The following is a 19,890-nucleotide window of genomic DNA, read 5'->3' on the forward strand; positions in this document are numbered from 1 at the left end:
TTCAACTCCCTCAAATCTGACATCGTAGTTTTTAAAAATTGCATGCCAAGTTTAAAGGAAGGACAAACTTCCAAACCCACAGGCATTAACCTCGAATACTCTTAAAGTTATAAAATGGAGTCAACACCTTGCACAGCGGTCAAACTCTGCATCCTTTTAGATACCTCTCTTGCACGCTCAGTCATCATCACCAGGCCCTTCAGAGCCTGCTGGACTGGGAGAGGTAAAACCACCCTGTTTTTTCAGTTACCAGTGGTACGCTGGAGACAGCACCCAACAGGCACGTCCAGCAACAACGTTACGTTCTGCATTTCATCGGGGAAGATTACATCCTTGCTTCCAGACTAAGCGAGAGCCTAGCAGGTGACTGACCTGTGGTGCGGGCAAGGAGCGGACCAAATGCGCGCCCGGACGCTGGGCTTACCTGGTGCAGGACTTCTCTCCACGCTCTGCTTCTGGAGGTCCAGGCTCCGCAGCTCCTCCGTGCTGGCGTATTTCATGACGGAGTTGATGGAGGTGAGGGTGCTGATGAGCTGCGAATTGAGAGATCCAATCTGGGAGTGGGGCTCCCCAAAGGCTTCTGCCAATTCACTGTAATTTTCAGCAAGCAGCATCTGCTGTTCCTGCAGCAGCTTCTGCACGCGCTCGATGTAGTGATCCAAGCCCGTCCTCAGCTCCGGCGGAGGCAGAGGGCTTTCCAACAGACCACTCACCGGCTCGCACACAGACTCTCCACCAACACCGATGCTCCTGGTGCCAGCCGGCACAACCGGCAACGGAGGGGGTCCGCAAGCAATGCTCCTCATTTTAAGACCAACTAGGTAGTTCTCATGAACATTTATCTGCCCAACACCACAGTCTTTGGTTTTTATTGCAGAGGGCTTTTCAAAGCCAGAGTGGCTAGAGAGCAAGGTGCCCACTCCAACCGAACGCGTTTTAGCAGACACGTGTACATCCTTCACCCGGCCATCTCCCACTGCCACGCTCCGCATCTCCACGCTCTCTGTGTTGGTCTGTTTATCGCAGCTGCTCAGAGAGGTGTTTGTCCCACAGTCTGCCAGGGAGGCCATCTCTGTGCTGGTGCACTGGCTCACCATCTCCAAAGCCGTGCTGGTTTGCCGGCTAGCCGTAGAAGGCACGGCCATCACCGTTGCCTCTGCCCTGGGCACAGCCTCTGTGGCTGTTTCGCGGGACACGCACTCCTTGGGGGCACAAACCACCACATCCACCGAGCAATCCCCGCAGCCCACAGACCTCGCCGCTCCGACCGCCGGCGCTGGCTGGCCGGGGCTTGGAGCGCCTGCCGGCTCCTCCGTGTTGACACCCGTCTCGCAGACGCTCGTCTCTGTGCCCACCGCCTTATTGCGCAGCTCAACGGACCTGCCTGTGCCCTGGTCTCGCACCTCTGCCCTCTCCCTCACCAGCCACCGGCTCATCGGCAGCTGGGGGCCTGCAGCCGTGCTCCGCACGGCAGGTCTGCAGGAGGTGCCGACGCTGCTCGTCTGCAGGTGGTTTCCCACCGACGAATCAGCAACTTCCACGTGGTCTCCCACCATTTGGTCTCTCGTTTGTATGACGGCCTCCACCATCCTGCTGACGACATGGGGCTGAGCCATCACGGCTTTATCCACTTTTTTCCTAGACCCAGCTGCCTGCAGCTCCTGTTTTAATTTGGTCATTTCCCTGTCATGGGTCGTTTCCTTTAACTGAACCTCTAGTCTGTAAATCTTCTCCTTAAGGGCTTCGATGGTCTGCTGCTGAAGCTCTATCTCTTTTTCGACCTCCGTAGACAAGCCAAGCATGGCCTCCGTCACCCCAACCCCAGACTCTCTCATTTCTTTCTCTGTCCCCACAGCTACTTCTCTGTGTTGCCTCGCAGATCTGTTGTATACAATCACATCGTTCATGTTCTCATCAGCACCTACAGCAACAGATCGGGTTTCTTTTGTCAGGCTTTCTCTGTTCACCTGAAGGTTTGCTGGACTTTCATAGTTGCTGTCCTGGATTTTTTTCTCCAGGGCTTGCATCTCAGCAGTCAGCTGCCTGAACTCCTCTATCCTCTGAGAGCTTTGCTCCACGCTCTCCACCTCTTCCTCACAATCTATATACAGTTCTCCACCTCTTCTCACCTGAGACATGTGTTCCCACTGCTCTGCATTTCCCGCACTGTAGGATCGCTTTCTGAAACCGTATATGTCATTTTGAGTGGCTTTCCTCTGGTTTTTGAGTTCAGCCATCATGTGCCTCTTCTCCTCCTGTAACACTGAAATTTTGACCTGCAGCACAGGAATGGTCTTGACCTGCTCCTCGAGCTCCTTGAGACGCTTGAGGGCAACTGCCATTTGCTCCCTGATGTGCTGCAGATGCACTGGGCTCACGTTGGTGACCGGCGTGGATATTCCCGAGCTCATGGGGCTGTGACGAATGGAACTGCCCAAGGAGGGGCTGAAGCAGGCGGCGTAGTCGCCGTTCCCTTGATACCCATTCTGCAGCTGCTGAGATATGTGACCGTAGCCACTGGATCCCACAAAAGAGGGGAGGGAGCTCGTGGAGCCCATGCCTCCAAAGCTGGAAAGCCGGGGCCTGCGGACATCTCCAGGCGTGACCTGCATCATCCTCTCCTGCTCGAGTCGCCTCCGCGTTTCCATGAGGGTTTTTGTTACATGGAGGTTGTGCCGAGGAGGCTGGGGGGAGGGAGGAGGAAGCTGCTTAGTCTCGGGGACGGTTAAGTAGGAAGGAGATGCTTCAAAGGAAACTGAGGGTCTCCCAGCAATGGACAAAGTTACTTGACTCCTTGCTGCTAGACAAGACTGCTTGTTCTCATCACTGTTCGATGAAGAGAGAGACTCCGTGGAGGTCCAGCCACTGCACTGGCCACCAGAGTTCTTGATGCCCTCCGAGGCTGGTATGGCTTTCCTCTTCTTTCGGATGTTTAGTTTCTTAATGGTATTCCCCTTTTGTATATCATCCACGTACTTCAGAAAATCCAAGTCTAGCTGGTAGCCGTAAGGTGTTTCCACAAAATAGGGATCTTTCCGTGCTTTTTCATCTTCTCCATTTATAGTAACTTCCTCTTTTTCTGGAAAAGAAGAAACAAAATCAGCACTGGAGAAGAAACTATGTCTCAGTAAACTATGCATTGAAGCACAAGCGCAGAAAGATGGGTGCTCACAGCACGCTGGAGGCAGAAACTGCTGCTGCAGCTCAGCGAGCAGAGCAGCTTTCCGCTGACTGACCCTCAACACTAAACCCCGATTAACTTTTTAGACGTTAATCACTAGGTTTTCAAATGCTGAGAAGTGCATACCCACATAAATGTGTACACATGCATACGCACAGATAACGTCTGTTAACAAAGGGGCACAGAGTTGGCACAGCTCATAGCCCAAAGGGGTCCTTCCCCGAATCCCTCCAATCTTCCCGTGTCACACCAAGCTTTCACGCACATTACGCTGTCATGTAAAGACTACAGGATTACAACGTACCGCACGAATCTGGAGACCAACTTCTCTAGAGAGTGCATTTGAGCAGGCGATGGGAACTCCGACGCCGCTCCTTATGCAACCGATGCCATTAGACTTTACACTGATCTGCAGCTGTTTTATGGCTTTGGGAACTGCTGCCGCAAGAGCAGCAATACCAGTTTGCTCTCACCTCAGCTCACGTTACTTCCACCAGCGCCCCTGCCTCTTTCATTTTAAACTGCACCAAGATCCCAGCACCAAGACAGGCAGTGGGACCCCCTTCCAGCAGGGTCCTGAATCCCACTGCTAAGGGAGACTGTCTCCTTGCACACAAGGAAAACCCGCCTGCCCTCCAGACACAGAACTCACCTGTCCCCAAACCAACCTAAATAAAACTTCACCAGATCTGCTGGGCTTCCTCGGGTTGAGTATTTATATGCCGTGCTGCTATACAACCTGCTCCTCCCGTCCCACTTGAGGGGGAGGGGGAGGAGAAAGAAAAAGAAAAAGGAAAAACAACTGTTGCGAGTTATGAGCTGGAGGAATAACAGAAGCCAGTTTTCCGGTTACCTGAATTAGCCACATGCCTCTGCCCCCACACTGCACATTTTCCAGCCACGTATGGCTGCCCCAGCTTCATGTGTCGCACGCTGAAGCCCTGCCTCCCTCCCGGCTTTCTCCTTCTTCACCCCATAAGGAAGAGCCGCCCGCACCGGCGCAGCCCCGGCCGGCCGCGCACGCCGCCTCCGCCGCCCCGCGCCGCCAGCCCAGCGCCGCCGCCCCGCGCCGTGCCCGGCCCCCGGCCCGCTCCCCGCTCCCCCCGCCCGCCCCCCCGGGGTGCGGGGGCCGCCCACGCCCGCGGCGCGCAGCGGGCTGCTACCGTGGCGGGAGGCGAATTTAGCTCTCTGTTTCGTTTTCAAAAGGCGAGGTTTGGAAGCCGCGTCCCCTTAAAGGAATATAAGCCTCGGAAGACGGGGGGAACTCCCGACTTACTGCAACTACGGGAAGTGACTTAATGTTGTACCGAAAAGGTTTAGGAGAAGGAGAAAAAAAAAAAGCGCTCCTGTTTTTCCAGTTTCCTTGGCATGCTTAAGAAAAGCTTTGTCTACAGACAGTATAACTGCTTTCATGACGATCCTTTACGCTTTCGGCTACCACAGGACACCCCGAGCAGTAGACGGAAGGACAATGCTGCTCAGGGAAAACCTACCTTCCCCGCCACGGGAAAATAACAGGATGGAGACACAGACACAGGCAGGCACATGCGAGAGCAAGAGAAGCGGGGCTGACCTGCGCGCATTGGTATCTCGGTCCTGCCGTGTGGACAGACTGTTCGGCAGACAAAAACAACCCCCCAGACCACGTTTCTGCTGAAAACCAGAGTCTCAGTATGCTGTGGTATTTACTTGTAAATGCACCCAAAATAGCCATCTAAATACCAGAGTGGAAGCAAAAATACATGCATACACACATACTTTAAGCACATAAGCACACACAGCTCTTTCCAAAAGAGCTGCCTCAATGTCAGGCAGGGAAAAAGTCTCCAGGACTCCCACTGACAGGGAGAAAATGAGACAGAGCATACTCCCCGAATTACTCCTCCTTCTCCCCAAATTCAGTGCTCTGTTCCCAGATTCTCTTTCGCGCTTCGTTTCCTACAGACGGACAACTCTCCCTCCCACACCCCACAGCTCCTTGCCCTAGGTTGGTCACCCTCCTGCCTCCACCCTAGGTTTGTCCCCACTCTCACACCGGCTCCCCATCTCCTGTAGACTCCTGGTCTCTTTCTGCCTTCTTCCCATGCTTCGGATTTCTCACCCATTTTCTCTACTTACATCCATTTGCTTGCTCCACTAATTCTAACCTAAAATCTGGTTATACTCTTGGCCCTCACCCTGGGCTTGGTTCTAATCACTTCACCCAGCCCGTGTAAATTCAAGCTCCACCAATTTTACCTGTTCTCCCATTTTTCCCAGTTCCTTTCCTCTGCTCGTCTCGGTCCTTGTCTTCTTACCCAGCAACATTTCCGATTCTCCCATCACTACACCAGTGAAGTCAGGCAGCTCCTCTAAGCTGTCCTGGGGCACAACGCATAAGAGTTGGATGTGGGAGGGAGGAACAGACTCTTTGGAAGTCCCAGGACTTAAGAATTAATGCATCTTTGGAAAAATATTCATAAAACCTCTAAAAAGACATGCAAATCTCATGCTAAGTCATGAGAGCCAAACTGGAATCTCAGATATATTTTTTTTCTTCTTCATGGAATGGTATTAAGACTGCTCAAGAGAAACCCATCAAAAATAAATAGTAATAAAAAAAAATCACACTGACACTGAATCCCTCACCAAACCTCTCCACAACACCTGCAGGCAGCTCAGTGTCTTCACAATGAAATCCCTTTGGTCCTCAGCTTAAGCTGGCAGCAGTACCAGGATACAGTTCATGTCTGCCGTTCCACAAGCATAAGACCGTACGCGGAGCTGACTGCCTATTACTTCTCTTTAAAACAACGCAGTGAGCACTCCACCAACACAATCCCAGTATTATGAGTTAATCTCTGGAGACGTTTCTTGATACGTTAAGACAAGCGAGGATCGGACATGCAATTTACCAACAACAACACAACACTGATGCTGCATGCAGGAGCTGCGCCAAGCCTTTGTGCATTTTGCTGTCTCAGAGAAAGGCCAAAATGGGTGTGCCTGTTAAGCATGGAACAAAGAAAAATGGATGGCTGTTTTCAAGCAATAAAAATGGTTTTGTTGTTTTCAAAAGAAAAAAAAATCTACTAAAAAGAAAATGAATAAACACCTGATAAGCCTTTCTTCCTTTCAGCTCTTAAGTCCTGGATGAACTATGGATGCCCTTACTCCCTAGCTTTGGTGAGCGAGTACCACGTCCTACGCAAGCAGGTACCTTAGATTAACCTTGGAGGAAGCTGTATCTATTTGCCCTTCAGCCGGAAGGGCAAGCTTTCATGCCCAGAGACTTCAAATGAGCAAAAGATTCCTACCCCATTTACCCCAACACACACAGAAGTAAATATTGCCGCAAATACCGGGCAGTACAAACACTCTTGTTAGGTGTCTTGTCTCATCCTTGCCCAGCTGATCACGGGCACTGCTAAAATTAGAAGAATTATCCCCCCCCAGTCTCTGTAGTAGCTCATGCAAATATTAATCGCATCACTGTGTTACACTGAAACAGTATGTGCAGCCGCACAAACACATACACTTTTGTCTGTGAAAATGCTGCAGACACTCCTCCTTTCTTCTGAAATGTCTTTAAATGCAAAGAGACACAAACACGTCATGCTTTTAGGCCGGTACCTGTGAAGTAAAACACACTGTGAAGCACAGAGGCCTCGTTATGGTAGTGTTGTTATTAATGCATTTCTCCAGAAGTATGCAAAGACTTCATTTCCCTCTCTCTGCTGCAGGATAACCACAGGCAGGACACAAGCAGCATTTAAAAAATGCACTCTTCAATTCTCACCTCCTGCACTGCTGGGACTGGCTCTGTCCAAACATTCCAGTCTTGCCAACTTCTATTAAATTATATCCTATCCAATGGACTACATAAGAACATCAGTATATTAAAATACTGAGTCAGCCCTACCCGAGTCCACACTAATCACGTCTGCTCCCAGACCAGGAAAACTGGAAAAAACCAGGACATTTAGTTGATGTGCTTGAAGACTTCTGAGGGAGAAAAAAACAGTGAAAATGTGGGCAGACATAGGGATTTGGTTCTGCAAGCTAGGAAAACTTTATTGTAGAACCGCCTTGGAGGATCAGAAGAGCAAAGAGAAGCCGCTGAAGATGTATTTCTGAAGTTAAAAGTCTAAGGTGCCTTGAAAAATACAGACATCACATCTAAAGCCTTCTCTCCCCATCTGGTTATGATATCTGCTCTAAGGCATTTTTATCTTGGATCTGACTGCTATTAAAGAAGTCTCTTCCACTGAAATAATGTTATGAATAACAGAGTCTCCTTCCAGAGTTACGGCATAAGACAATTCATAAAAAATGCTGCAGAGGAAAAATACAGAGGCAATAGCTGGCATAAATGGAGTAGAATCACTATTTTTGTATGCTCAACTTCAGTTTGAAAGGTTATCTGGGGCAGGAAAAGAGGGCCTAAAAAAAAGAGTTCTGACTTTTTGATTCTATACTGCAACAGAGAAGAAATGGATGCTTTTCCCCTTCTCCTCCCACCCCCAATACTACTTTTGTTCTTTTCTCTTTCTGTTCTTCAGCATATATAAGTGAGTATCGCCTTCTGCAAGGAACCAAAACACATGAGGCTGAGCACTTGTTCAAAAAGAAAAAGCAGAATGGAATAATTAACAATTTTTCTTTCATTCTCCTTTTCAGGTGTTGGGATTTGAATATAAGTTAAAAAAACCAACAGTACCAGAACCACTTGGAAAATAGAACTTAGCCTTGCAGCACACTCATTTGATCAGCTTTCTTTTGGCTAGCAATATACAGAAGGCGCCATGGAATTACTAGCTCTCCAACAATTCAGCCTAGCTCTCCAGTATTTTCAAAAGTGGGGAGAAAAAAGCCCAAACCCCAAACAATCAATCTATCAGATTTTTATTTTATTTTATTCCAAGAACTGAGAGGGAACAACTTACAGAAAGTTGTTTCTGTACTTTGCCAGACACAGCAGGAGCACCAAGCGTTTTACTTTTCCCTTTGCAGTTACAGCACAGAGCGGTAGCGTGAAGCACGCCGCAGGTGCGGCGCGCAGGCTGCCTCAGCCGGCCCCGCATCTCCCACAGGGAGGAGAGCCACAGCAGCACAGCCGAGCCGAGCTGCCCGTGGCCATCCCCGGGTGCTGGCCACAGCCACCCTTCCTGCAGTGCCAGGCTGGAGCGTGCCTGCATGACCCAGCTCAGCTTGTACAAGCCATGGCACAACTGCCACTGCAGTGTAGACGTGGCTGATAACACCTTCCCCTCTTTTTCTGCTATGGAAAAACAACCAATAAATACAGCCTTGTAGAACGGTAATCTGTTTTGCCATTACTCAGCTACCGCTATGCCTGGAGCGAACAGGATTTAACTCCTGATGCACCTGAGACTGTGGGGTATGGGGTACCACGCTCCAAACCAAAATGCCCCAGACAGCGAGGGATGACCAAGCCTACTACCAACCCCGCGGTTACAGGTGCGGAGGATTCTCTGTTACAGAGGAATTCCATTTACTGCACGTTTTACTGAAGAAATGAATCTCCAGTGTAAAATGTTTGCTGCCAATTTAATCTCAAAGAAAAACGAGGAGCAGAAAAATGGTAAAATATTTTTATAAGGTTTTTAGATTACTTTTTAAAATTTATGTGTCAATACCCCAACTGGGGAGCTGACTTTTAAAATCTGACATCTAAATACTCAGTCCTTTGGATTGGGGGTTGTAATCAAAAAATGGGGGATAGCAGCTTCCCTGAAAATAACAACAGAGAAAGGCTAAAGCTAGAACACTGTGTAATAAACAGGTTTTTATTTCGAAATGTAGAGGCTCCAACTTAGATATTTGTAGTGGCAAGCCTCACAGAGTGAATTAAGGACACCACCTTAAGTCAATGAACATAAGCAGCAGCAATGTTGAAGAAAGATGTTTCAGAAGGCTGCTGTGTTTTGGTTGCACTGTGAACAAAAACACCAGGGCACCGGCTACGATGTCACATTTACCACACAACATTGGTAAAAGAAGGCATTTTAAGAATGGATCTGCTGTCTTAATACCATGCTCTTTCTAGAAGAAGTAGGACCATTAAGGCAATAGAAGAAAAACTCAAAACACAGCCACAATGCAAAAGCCATTAAAAGCATCGAAGTCTTTCCATTGACTTAACTGGGCTTTTCCATTGAGCTGATCAACCCACAGTGAAAACAGTCTTTCAAGCAGTTATGTTCCTCTGAACTTGAAAAATCTTAGTCGCTTGGCATTATACTAGGATTATCATTATAATAAAAATATAATAAAAAATTTATTTGTTTAGCATTATAGCAAAAACAATGAGCCAGCTCTCACCTTTATACCGGTGATCAGATGGATGCACTAGTCTGGATGTCCCACTGTCACCTCCTCCTCAATGGTCAATTCCTAAACCACAGAACCATTTCTTAACCTTGTAGAAGAGACTCTGGCTTTTCTTACTCTTCTCCCTGTGCTGCATGTTTGCTAACTATGTGCTGACTACTGTTTGTGGGTACAAAAACCAGAGCATTTTGGTATCCCATAGAAAACGCTCAGAACGCTCACCAGCCTGTTACCTGAAGGCTATATATATATATATAGTGAATAGCCTTTTTTTTTTTTTTTGGTGTTAAAAGGGGTTCTTTCAAGGTCACATTACCTTTTTTTACAGCATTAAAGGTTTTCTTTCCCATGGTAAAAAAGAGTTACCTACAGAGTTTATATCTGAACACCATATAACCACAACTAAAAATTATTTCTGTGAGCTGAAAGCAAAAACCATCTTTCAAAAAACACACCTCCTAACCCTCTCTAGTCTTTTTAATGTCTAAAACTTTTACTTCTAGACTCTCTGAACTGAAAACTTGCAGCTCAAACAGAAGTTCATTTAAAATATAAAATACAGGCTATAAGAAAGTCATGTAAACTAATTAATTCTCGTTAAAGGATTAATCTTGTTTATGAGGAATCTATTCTTGGGGGCAGTGGGGGTTGGGAAGCACAACCAACTGTCCTGACAGTGACTGCAATATGTCCCCTTATCAAAATTCACAAAATCTGCTTTATATTCTTGACAACTCCGTTATTTGAAGATGATAATAAGTCTCCTTTTCAACTGCTCTCACTTTCTGGGAATAGGTCTAGATCTGGCAGTTCTGTGGTGGGACATCTCTGTATGTGCACCACGTCAAGGCTGCTAACCACAGGAACTCAAAACTAAGAGGCTAGTCTGTTTTGCTTCCATCCCAGTTTCTGACTCACAGGTCCCAGAGGAAATCAAACTATGGCTGGCAGGAAGCAGGGCATGGGTGGGAAGGGATATAGTCATTAGCTTATTCTGCTAACTGCCCCACCAACAGCAAGGAAGAGCAGAGCAGAAACCATGGTGGGGGCTGCTGCTGTTGTCAACAGCGCTGCCACCTCTGGGTAGAAACTACTCTAAAAATAGTGGCCACTTGGGCAAACTGCTGTCACAAGTCAGCCTGTGGGTACACGGTAGCTCTGAGCAGGACCAGCAGGTCCACTATCAAGCAAGTCAGAAGCAAGTGGCAGCCTTAGTTGCATTGCACTGATGCATTTCCCAAATCATCCTCCGCAAACGCCACTTCAACCAACGTGTCGTGTCAAGAAATGTAACTGAGGAAGAAAGAGCTTGCCTTACGTTGAAAGCAAACCCCTGAACCGGTGATGGGGGCTTAGTTGGCTCAGCCACAGAAAATGCTCTCCCCTCAGGGATGCTCATTTCCTCATAGTACTGTTAGCCTCCTGCTCTCTCAGGTGTCACTGGGAAGAGCGATGAGCTGTCAACAGTCATCCTTTACTTTTGGGCGTGAAATGGGGGGCATCTCAGTCCTGTTTACTTACGTTTGAAAACGAGATGCCAACAAGGCAAGTCCAAACCAGTATGAATTCAGTCCTTCCAAGCACCTGATTCCATGTGCATTTTTTTCATCTTTGTCTACTTGAGAACTGCCCTTCATCATTCCCTGAACGATTTATTTCATTCACTTTCTACTGTGTGCACACTGATTGGCTCCAGGCACATTTGTGACAGATGAAGAATATTCAATTTAAAGATACTTTCCAAATCAGACTAACTCAGGCCTGGCAAAATAACGTAAGTTATGGCAAACAGTAGGTACCAATCACAAGCTCCTTGCAGCCTGGGAAAAAGCCATACGATGTACTCTACCAACCACAGTAGGAGAGCAGCTCAGCTTCAGACCACCATAGCCCTTGTTTCTGAAAATACATCCCAATAGATCTGGGCTAACCGGTTCAGCCAGTGATGCTGATGAACGCGGGGCTGAGTCCCAGTGTTGGTGAGGTAGCTTGCTGTCATCTGCTGCACAGGATAAACCCCAAAGCTCCCCTACCTCCCTTGCCAACCCTTGAAAATGTGGCATACTGCCCCGCTCTTCCAACAGTACATCATCTCCTGTTGCTTTACACCACTTCACTGTCACACGAAAAATGTCAAAGGAAAAAATAATTACAAAGACCAAGGCTTACATTCACATAGTAGGATGGGCTTCACAAAACCCAGGGAGAGGGCTGGCAAAGCAGAACAGGAGCAAACCCCTAAATATTTCTCTTCCTTCGTCACTCATCAAGATCATCTCCCAACTCTCCATGGGGGCCAAAAGGAGTCATGGATGCAAGCCAGGTGTTTGCCTGAAAATGTCTTTTAACACAACTGTGCATCAGCGTTACCTGCTGAAGCCCAAGCAAAGAAGGCTGTGTTTGCTTTCTAGCCAAGAACAAATGAATCACAAACCCAAAATATTTAGATTTATAATGTCATTACCCTTCTGTGCCTATAAATCTCTGAAGAGGTGAGAAGCGGAGAACAGATACATAGGGCTATTGTAACAGGAGTAACCATCAGGAAACAACCTGGACTCCTGGCATATAAACCTGCCATGGAATATTAAAACTGATTTACAGTTTCAGTTTGGTCTTACAGCTGTGCACAGGGTGGAAAAAATGGAAGAATTGTCTTCTGCAAGAATGGTTCTACAAATATTTGTATTTATGAGTCCCGGAAGGACATTATTTTGTCACATACCTACCTCCATAAGGAATATGGTTTATGCTGCATAATCAGGATGATATTTCAAATACCGGGAATTGTTCCCTCCTACTCCTATTTATATTCATCTAGTACCGATTCCTCGTGTGAGATAAGACGTGTGTTGCCCTCCAAACTTCAAAAGCATAAGCAATTTGCATTTTCCAAAAACACCAAAAGCTTTTTCTCTGCACTTAAAATAGTTCAGACCAATGAACTGATTTTCTCCAGAACGTTAAAAAAGTGATCACCAGAGAAAATATGGAAAAGGTCATTATTAGAAGTAATTCTTTATGCACATTCTAAATAGCTAAAAGCAGTGGCTTATAATTGAAAGTCTATGAACAGTATTCAAAATGAGCAACTGTAAGGGTAACGGCTACCTTTCTGCCGATGAAATGATGCCTTACAGTAAATAGGTGCAGTGCTCCCTTCGCTTGAGTGTTCACAACACCAGTCACCCACTAGTAAACCTGCATTTGTTGAAGGGAACAAACTACTCTGTATGTCACAACAAAAACAAAGAGTCTACCAGAGGTGCGTGAAACCCCAAGTGCAAACTGCCTTCAGACGGCAGCACTTGAGAGACAACTCAACTAACTGTTAAAACTCGGGCACTGTTAAAAACTGAAAAAAACCCATCCCAACTTAATATCCTAAAAGAACATCGAGGGCTGGTTTCAGCTGCGCACCCTGGGGTGCCCCCCATCCCTTTTCTCTCTGGCAGAGCCAGCCGCTCACATCTCACCTCTCCCCCCTCCCCGTCCGAGGGTCTCACTCACCGATCCACCCAGAAGCAAACCTGTGGACCTTGCCGCATTTAGTTTTTCAGGAAATTAAGTCTGAAGCACACTTTCCTTTGCCTTAAAGGGAGTGCGTATTCCTGACACATCAGCAGGCAGGGAGCCCAGAGGTTGCTACAGAGCATTTATTTATACTCATTTGGAATTTCCTGAGACAGTCCCAGCCTGGCTGCCAGCCCTGCGCAGCGCCAGTGGCTTCCTTCACAGCACTTCAGATGCTGCCACCTCTGGCTCCCCAAGGGTTAAAAAGCATGAAATGGGCCGCAGGACAAAAGGAACGGTACCAAATAACACACTAAAAAGGTTTTTTTTTTTCTCTGATGAAGACAGATTTAATTCCCAAGAGAGAATTAAAAGTTCAGGTGACTTCTCTTCCACACGCTCTCCCTTTCTCCCTTCACCCCCACCCCCCTCATTTCTCACTCCCACATGTGGACTGAGAGCACAGAAAGGTTTATTGATATAATTTGGGCAGAACAATAACCTCTGTTGTAACCACCGCTGCCTGCAATTCTGCCTGTGTTACATTCAATCTCATTTTGTTTACTCTTCTCAAATGCCACTTATAATTTGAGGGATAAAAATAAAAACTTTTAGTATAAAGTTACAGATACAGTTTTCTTTTTTTCTGAAACACAGCCAAAATACATGAGACACCCTTCATGCTAGTACAAGCACTTTCAAAATGATGCACAAACATATTTGATTTTTCCATATTCAGTTTTTGTGTTTCCACATAACAGCAGGTATTAACTCAAGTAAAGACAACTGGGATTCCAGATGCAAAAAGCATCACTTCTGAGCATCATAAAGAAACCCTCAAAGGCCTCAGCTCCATCTCTCTTCACTTCTGCTTACAGTAACAGTTGCTGTAGTATAGCCAAACAGGGACTCCAAAAGTAAACGGGAAGGGGAGAGGCTAATTTAACAAGGAAAATGGTCCTAAGACTTCACAGGATAAAGGAAAAAAGTTTTATTACCATGCCTTTCATCCAGATTCCCAAGGACACTTAAAACGAAAGGAAAAAAAGCATGAATTGTTGAAATAATTTCCAAGATCATTGCAGATTGGAAGAGTTGTGCTTCAAACAGAAGCGGCATCTTGTTCTGAAATGACAGGAGAGAGCTCCAAGTCCTCCACAGCGCCTTCAGCTAAAATGGCACAGACTTCCAATAAAAGTGTTTCCTGAACATGTCTAGTGGCTTCAGTGGTATTTAATAAGAAGCAAAGTAATATTTAATACTTACAGGCATCAGCTTTTGGACTATAAACTAGGTCTTGCCCTCTAGGTAATTTGGCATTTATTTCCTTGAATTACAAGTCATTGATGCACATACTATAAAACATGAGCTCCCCAAAAAAGTCCAAAGAAGGTCTCTACACATAGGCAACTTGTTGTATCTATGGTACTGAATGGTACTGAATTTTAAGTGGACTTGGTTTCGTTTGGTCTCTGCTCTAACCACCCCATCCATAAAGAAAAGCAGCTCTGCATAAACATCATTTTGGGAACAGCTTCTAACCATGCTTTGAAGTTTCTCCTAGAAGACAGAAAAACTCTAGGGCAGCTGAAACCCGACCCACGCTTTCTGTTCAGGGAAACAAAAGCAAAAATTCAGCCCTTGAAACACTGCCCGGAGCCTGCAACTACCGCTTTGCGCTCACTGCCCTTCAAGCCCCATCTTTCGACCTGCAGAGCGAGTGACCAGCCGGGTGAGGGCAAGCAGTACGCAGCAGCACTGGGTGTTACTGGTGGGCATCTCTACCTCCATCAGCAGGTTCCTCACACCAGGAAGGGGAGAATATGAAAATACCCATCTAGTTTTCTGCTGTGAAAAAAACCGTGACATCCGCGGTAAAGTATAAGAATAGAAGGTATGACCAAAACATCCTTCTCAAGAGTTAAGATTCTGCTCAGAGGAAAAAACCAATCTCTAACACTATATGATTTCACTTTTCTAAGAAAAGACAGCATGATATCCTGTGTAGAGAACAAATTTTAGCAGCTGTCTCCACATGCTCCATCTGTTTATCATTACTCTGTGGTTTCAAGGGCTTGACATCTGAACGAGCCCTGCATCAAGTCACGCACCTTCAGTGGACTCTCCTCAAAGCTCAGTCAACTCAGCAGGCTGCAAAAGACCTGCCACAAGTGCAAGCAATAACCCATACTGTGTATCAGCACTTCGTCCCTTGTCCAGCAAGTCAAATATGGAGGCACATGTCTGGGTTGGCACCAGTAAAACCTAAAGGCAAAGAGCACAGGCGTATTTATTCTCTTGGCCTTTGAGACCATTATGGTGCCAAATAAACTCATTCAGCTACTGTTTATAGTAGAAACAAAACTGAGGTCAGAGCACAGCTCCCCAGTGACCAAAAAACCTAACTTGGTCTGCAGCAGAGCAAATGCAAGATTTGGTGTATGGGCAGCTATCCAGCTGGTAAATTCTTATCTAAAGAGCAGGTTATTTCACACCCCTTTTGAAAACAAAAGGCAGAGAGGGCAAATGGATCTGTGAAAGGCGATGGATGAAATGCAGCTCTTTAAAACACTTGCCTCCAACAGACCATTTCCTCAGCACTGGAGTGGCTCTGCTTGGAAAGAATGAAATAATCTGCCCGACTGCAATGATCCAGTCCAGGGGAGCACAGAGCTTCGCCTGACCCACCACTGTCAGGTTTATGTTCCTACCCCCAAAACCACAGCTGTTGCATTTTGGTGAAGGTTGGATATGGGGTTCTTCTCAGTTTTATTTTGGTGGATTTTGTTTTGGGAGAGAAGGGTGGCATTGCTGTGGGTTTGGGTTTTTTTCTTTACAAGCCTTTCAGAATTTGGCAGCTCATTTCCATAGAATGATTTAAAACCCGCTAGCCATTCAGGTCAGACCTGAGACTGATCTGGATTACCCACATTCTCCTCCCTAGCAGATGCCTCTGGAAGGGCATAAGAAGAAAGCAAACATACAACAACATTTCTTGTCTCGGCTTCCAGAAACCTGCAACCCAGACACATCCTGGGCCAGGGGTGGTCCAGAATGGGTTTTAAGTCACAGTGTCAAATGTTTATTTTCAGGGTAGCTGGGCGGTGTTCAATAACTGGGTTCAAAATGTCAGACTGCAGCTGATGTGTTAGTACTGTAAGAAGATCTGCTGATCAAGTGCCTGGAGATACAGTTATGGATGATTAATCTGACCCAATGACTACGTAACACTCAAAACCTCCGTATGAGAGACTTTGCACGGTACAGTTAGGTCCCTCGCTAGTTAGCATTTACCCACAGAGAGGATGCAACTGAAAAATGCACCCCGTATCACCATTAAGTGTCTACCTCGTTTAGCTTCACACAGAATGAACTTCAACTGCTTGGTATTTTGTGTGTCATGAGGCAAGTCATGATCTCTACTGTTCTCCCAACACAACTGATTGGAAAAGCTAATGGTAAGAAGTCTTGTTGTGGGAGTGAATAGACCATTCAAACCTCCAAATTTGGTGAATTTTTTTTTCTTCTTCTTTTTTGTATGGATGGTCAGGCATACTTCCTTGTTTCTATTCAGACATTAGAACTGCGTTTCAACTCAGTTTGCAACTCCCAGCAGGGCTTTACAGGTCAGCTTTGCTTTCCCATTTTGCAGAGACGACAGGTGAATGACACTGAACATGAACACAAGAGAAAGGAAAAATCCATGGCTGTAAAAGAAAAATACTCATTCTCAACTCTGGAAATACATGTACAGGCTTCTTACGCCACAGACAAGGATGCAAAGTGAACTTCTGCCTGTTGGGAACTCAAGTGGAGGAGTCAGCCTAGAGACTGTCTCCTAGTGCATTTGAAAAAAGCAGACTGAGTCATTCGGGGTCAGGTGGTGGATCCTGCCAGCGTGGAAGGCATCCCGTGTCCTTCAGTCGTCACCCCCCACTTCCCCAGCTAAGCAGAGGCAGGGGGTGCAGGAGGGAACTCATGGCTTTGCCAGGGAGACTGTACAGGCTACAATTTTAGGCATCTCTTTCCCAGTTGGATCAAGACTCTGCAATCAAACACCATGGATTTCTAGTAACAATTACTAATCCAGAAATACTGCACTTCTACCCACCATAACATACTGATTATGCAGAAGGCTGAGGCAAGGAAAAGTGCCACACAAACTGGGGAGAAACACAAGTGCCACGCATAATTAATGGGACCCATGGGCAAGACTATGCATGTCCATTATTAATGTGCCACGCACTGATGAACAGTGCGTGCAGCACATCACGCAGCAACAGGATTGGAGAAGGATGGTAAAGCTGGAGTGGAGCAGGAGATGCTACACTCAGTTTTGCAGAGAGATGTCTCTCCTGCTGCTGCGGTCTTGGCTGTACCTGGTGTCTTGTCCTACAGGGATACGGGCTGAGATGGTCTGGCTGAGCCACGCATGTGCTTGTGGAGCTGTAGCCTTACAACTTTTCTCTGCAAAGGAAGAGAATCGTCAACAGTGCATTTTCCACAGCGCTGAAGACAGGTTGCAAGGAAGCCTCTGAGCGTTAAAGGCAGAGTGAGAGGCGGAGGAGGGTTGGATATCGGGGGGTGAGGGGTGGGGGGGAAGGTGCAGGCTGCGCTCCCGGGGGACTGCACCTGGGGAGGAGTCCCTGCAGTCCTCAGGGAGAGCTGGGGTGAGACCAAGCACTGGAGAAAAGGGCCGAGAGGAATGTCAGGGAACAAAAAGGAAGACACGCTGTCTGAGAGCGGAGGAAGGGAACAGGACTGTAACTAATGATGGCAAGGGAGAATGGTGAAAGTCTAAAGGGCGATGCAGTGGATGCACAGCCTTGTGAGCACGTTCAAGTACTGGCAAGCTTAAAAGCTATGTAACAGCCATCTGTCTCCATGTAGAAAAACAGAGGACAGGAGCAGAAGAGAATGATTCTAAAAAACAATTTTTTTTTAACCTTTTAACTTAAGATATGGAAAACGTATCTAAAATTTAAGAGTCACAGTTTATGCTGGAGGGAGGGGGAAGAGGGAAGAAAGGGCTTAGCCATGGCCTTCTTGAAAGTGAAAAAACGCTGTTGATCCTCGTAATCCCTTAAAACGTGACTGCTCTGGTCTTGTCTTTGTGCTTCTACATATGCAAATGTCAGTCCGCTTTGTCAACACAACCATGCATTTTACTGTATTTTCTTGCACTGTACTGTTTCTTTTTGAAAGCTGCACACTTTAGATTTATCAAGCAGTGTACATAAAGTGTTAAAACTTGACCTGTTTGCTAGGATTAGACCTGAAATTCCAGTAACAGCAGCTAAATTGCACAAGTGTTTTCTTTTTATTATTAGATCTTCTGCAACCCATACAATGGTGCTCCAGGCAGAGGGGTTGGTTGTGTGAAGAGCTGGTATGGAAGGGGCTAGGGAGTACATCAACAAACATGCCCCTCAGCAATAAGAGACTACTCCAGACCAGCGATGTCTGGTTTACTTAGGGAGAACAATCTGTTCCCAATTATCAGTTAATTTGATCCTCACCCTAATCTGACCAAACCTTCAAACACAGCTACTAAAAACAGTTTCCACCCCCTCCCTCCATCCCTCCCTCTCCTACTTTCAAACAAATACTGAAGGGCAATACAGAAATATCACAGGCAGGTCCTGTATGTTGAAGGCAAGCAACATATTGTTACGAAGAAAAAGCATACAGGAATATATTAATAAAAAAATAGAAGACAATTACATAAAACACTCATTACTGAGTGAGATAATTAAGGAGGAGAAATTGAGCAAGAAAAAGCGATGGGCTGTAAGAGGGGGTAAAGGTCACATTACCTACTTCTGCAGGGAAGAAGGCTTTGCAAGTGGGGAAGGATGGACCGCAAGCATGAAAGAATATGATGGGATCTGACACTCACCTATCTCTCCGAGCGTCTGAGCGCTTGGTTTTGTCAAAGTCTGTGTGAAGAGTCAGGTGAAGAAAAATCTCAGGAGACTGTACCTTACACAGACGGAGTATATGAGTTTTAAAGAGTTAGAGTTTTAAAGAGTTAGAGAGACAAGGGAGGGGGAGAACTCTGTTTGGACCCGGTTGATCTGCTAACCCGCAGACACTGCAAGCTGCAACATGCATCCCACAGTGGAGGTCAACCATCGCTTTCAGCCAATATGGTAAGTGCGATTTCCGGATGAAATCAGAGGAGGGAATGGGAGAAAGAAAGGGGAGCACGCTTCTGTCCCGAAGCTGGTCACACAGGGACATCCTGGCAGGAATCTGTACTCTGCCACCAAGGCGAGTCGTGTTTCGAGAGGAAGGAAATGGAGATACAGCAGCAATGCCGACGTGGGCAGCCGGAGTCCTCCCTCAGCCCCTAAAACTGCTGTGAAAACATGATACGGGAAGGGCTGCCCTTCTGTCATCTCTAATCCAAAGCCTTACAAATGGCACGAAAGGGGGGGAGGAGAGAGGTGGCCATTACAAGAAGCTTCCCAAGGACTTCTGCTCCAGCAGTAACCCTTCTGCAAGGAACATGTCTAAATGCAGGCACTCAGTGTTCATGAACAGAAGACAACCAGCTGTAGTCAGGCTATTTCCATCCAAGCCATTTCCCTGGGGGACCATTGCCTTTTAAAGGCAACGAAATCCCCTCCCTTCCCACAGGGAGGAGATTCATACACATTAGTCGTAAACTGCTTTCTGCAGGAGAATCTAGGCAGGGAGTGAGGAATATTGTAGAATAGTTTTGGGGAAAAATACAGTCTTTTGGGTTAAATGGCCACAGGAAGATTTGCTGAGTTGTGCTATCTTGAGAGTGGAGGGAAGGAAGAAGATGCAATTTTTCAAGTCTGGAAGAAGTTTATTCTTGGTGTTTTTCCCGAGAC

General features: G+C 46.6%; 1 protein-coding gene across 2 annotated transcripts in view; it reads right to left on the bottom strand.

The window, feature by feature from the left end:
* The window catches only part of KANK1 (KN motif and ankyrin repeat domains 1), a 97,279-nt gene that overhangs the window by 24,698 nt on the left and 52,691 nt on the right, over positions 1-19,890 (bottom strand). Inside the window, exons 1-2 of one of the 2 annotated variants that reach the window (XM_075136443.1) lie at positions 4,035-4,228; positions 425-3,079 (exon numbers count right to left, since the gene is read on the bottom strand). In XM_075136443.1, coding sequence (XP_074992544.1) covers positions 425-3,079; positions 4,035-4,104 — 2,725 coding nt within the window. In that variant the 5' untranslated portion in view covers positions 4,105-4,228. Of the gene's footprint in view, positions 1-424; positions 3,080-4,034; positions 4,229-19,890 lie in introns of those variants that run through there. The other variant, XM_075136444.1, reaches the window with a different exon arrangement.

Source organism: Calonectris borealis, chromosome Z (genome assembly GCF_964195595.1).
Source record: "Calonectris borealis chromosome Z, bCalBor7.hap1.2, whole genome shotgun sequence".
In the NCBI taxonomy this organism is placed as follows: Eukaryota; Metazoa; Chordata; class Aves; order Procellariiformes; family Procellariidae; genus Calonectris; species Calonectris borealis.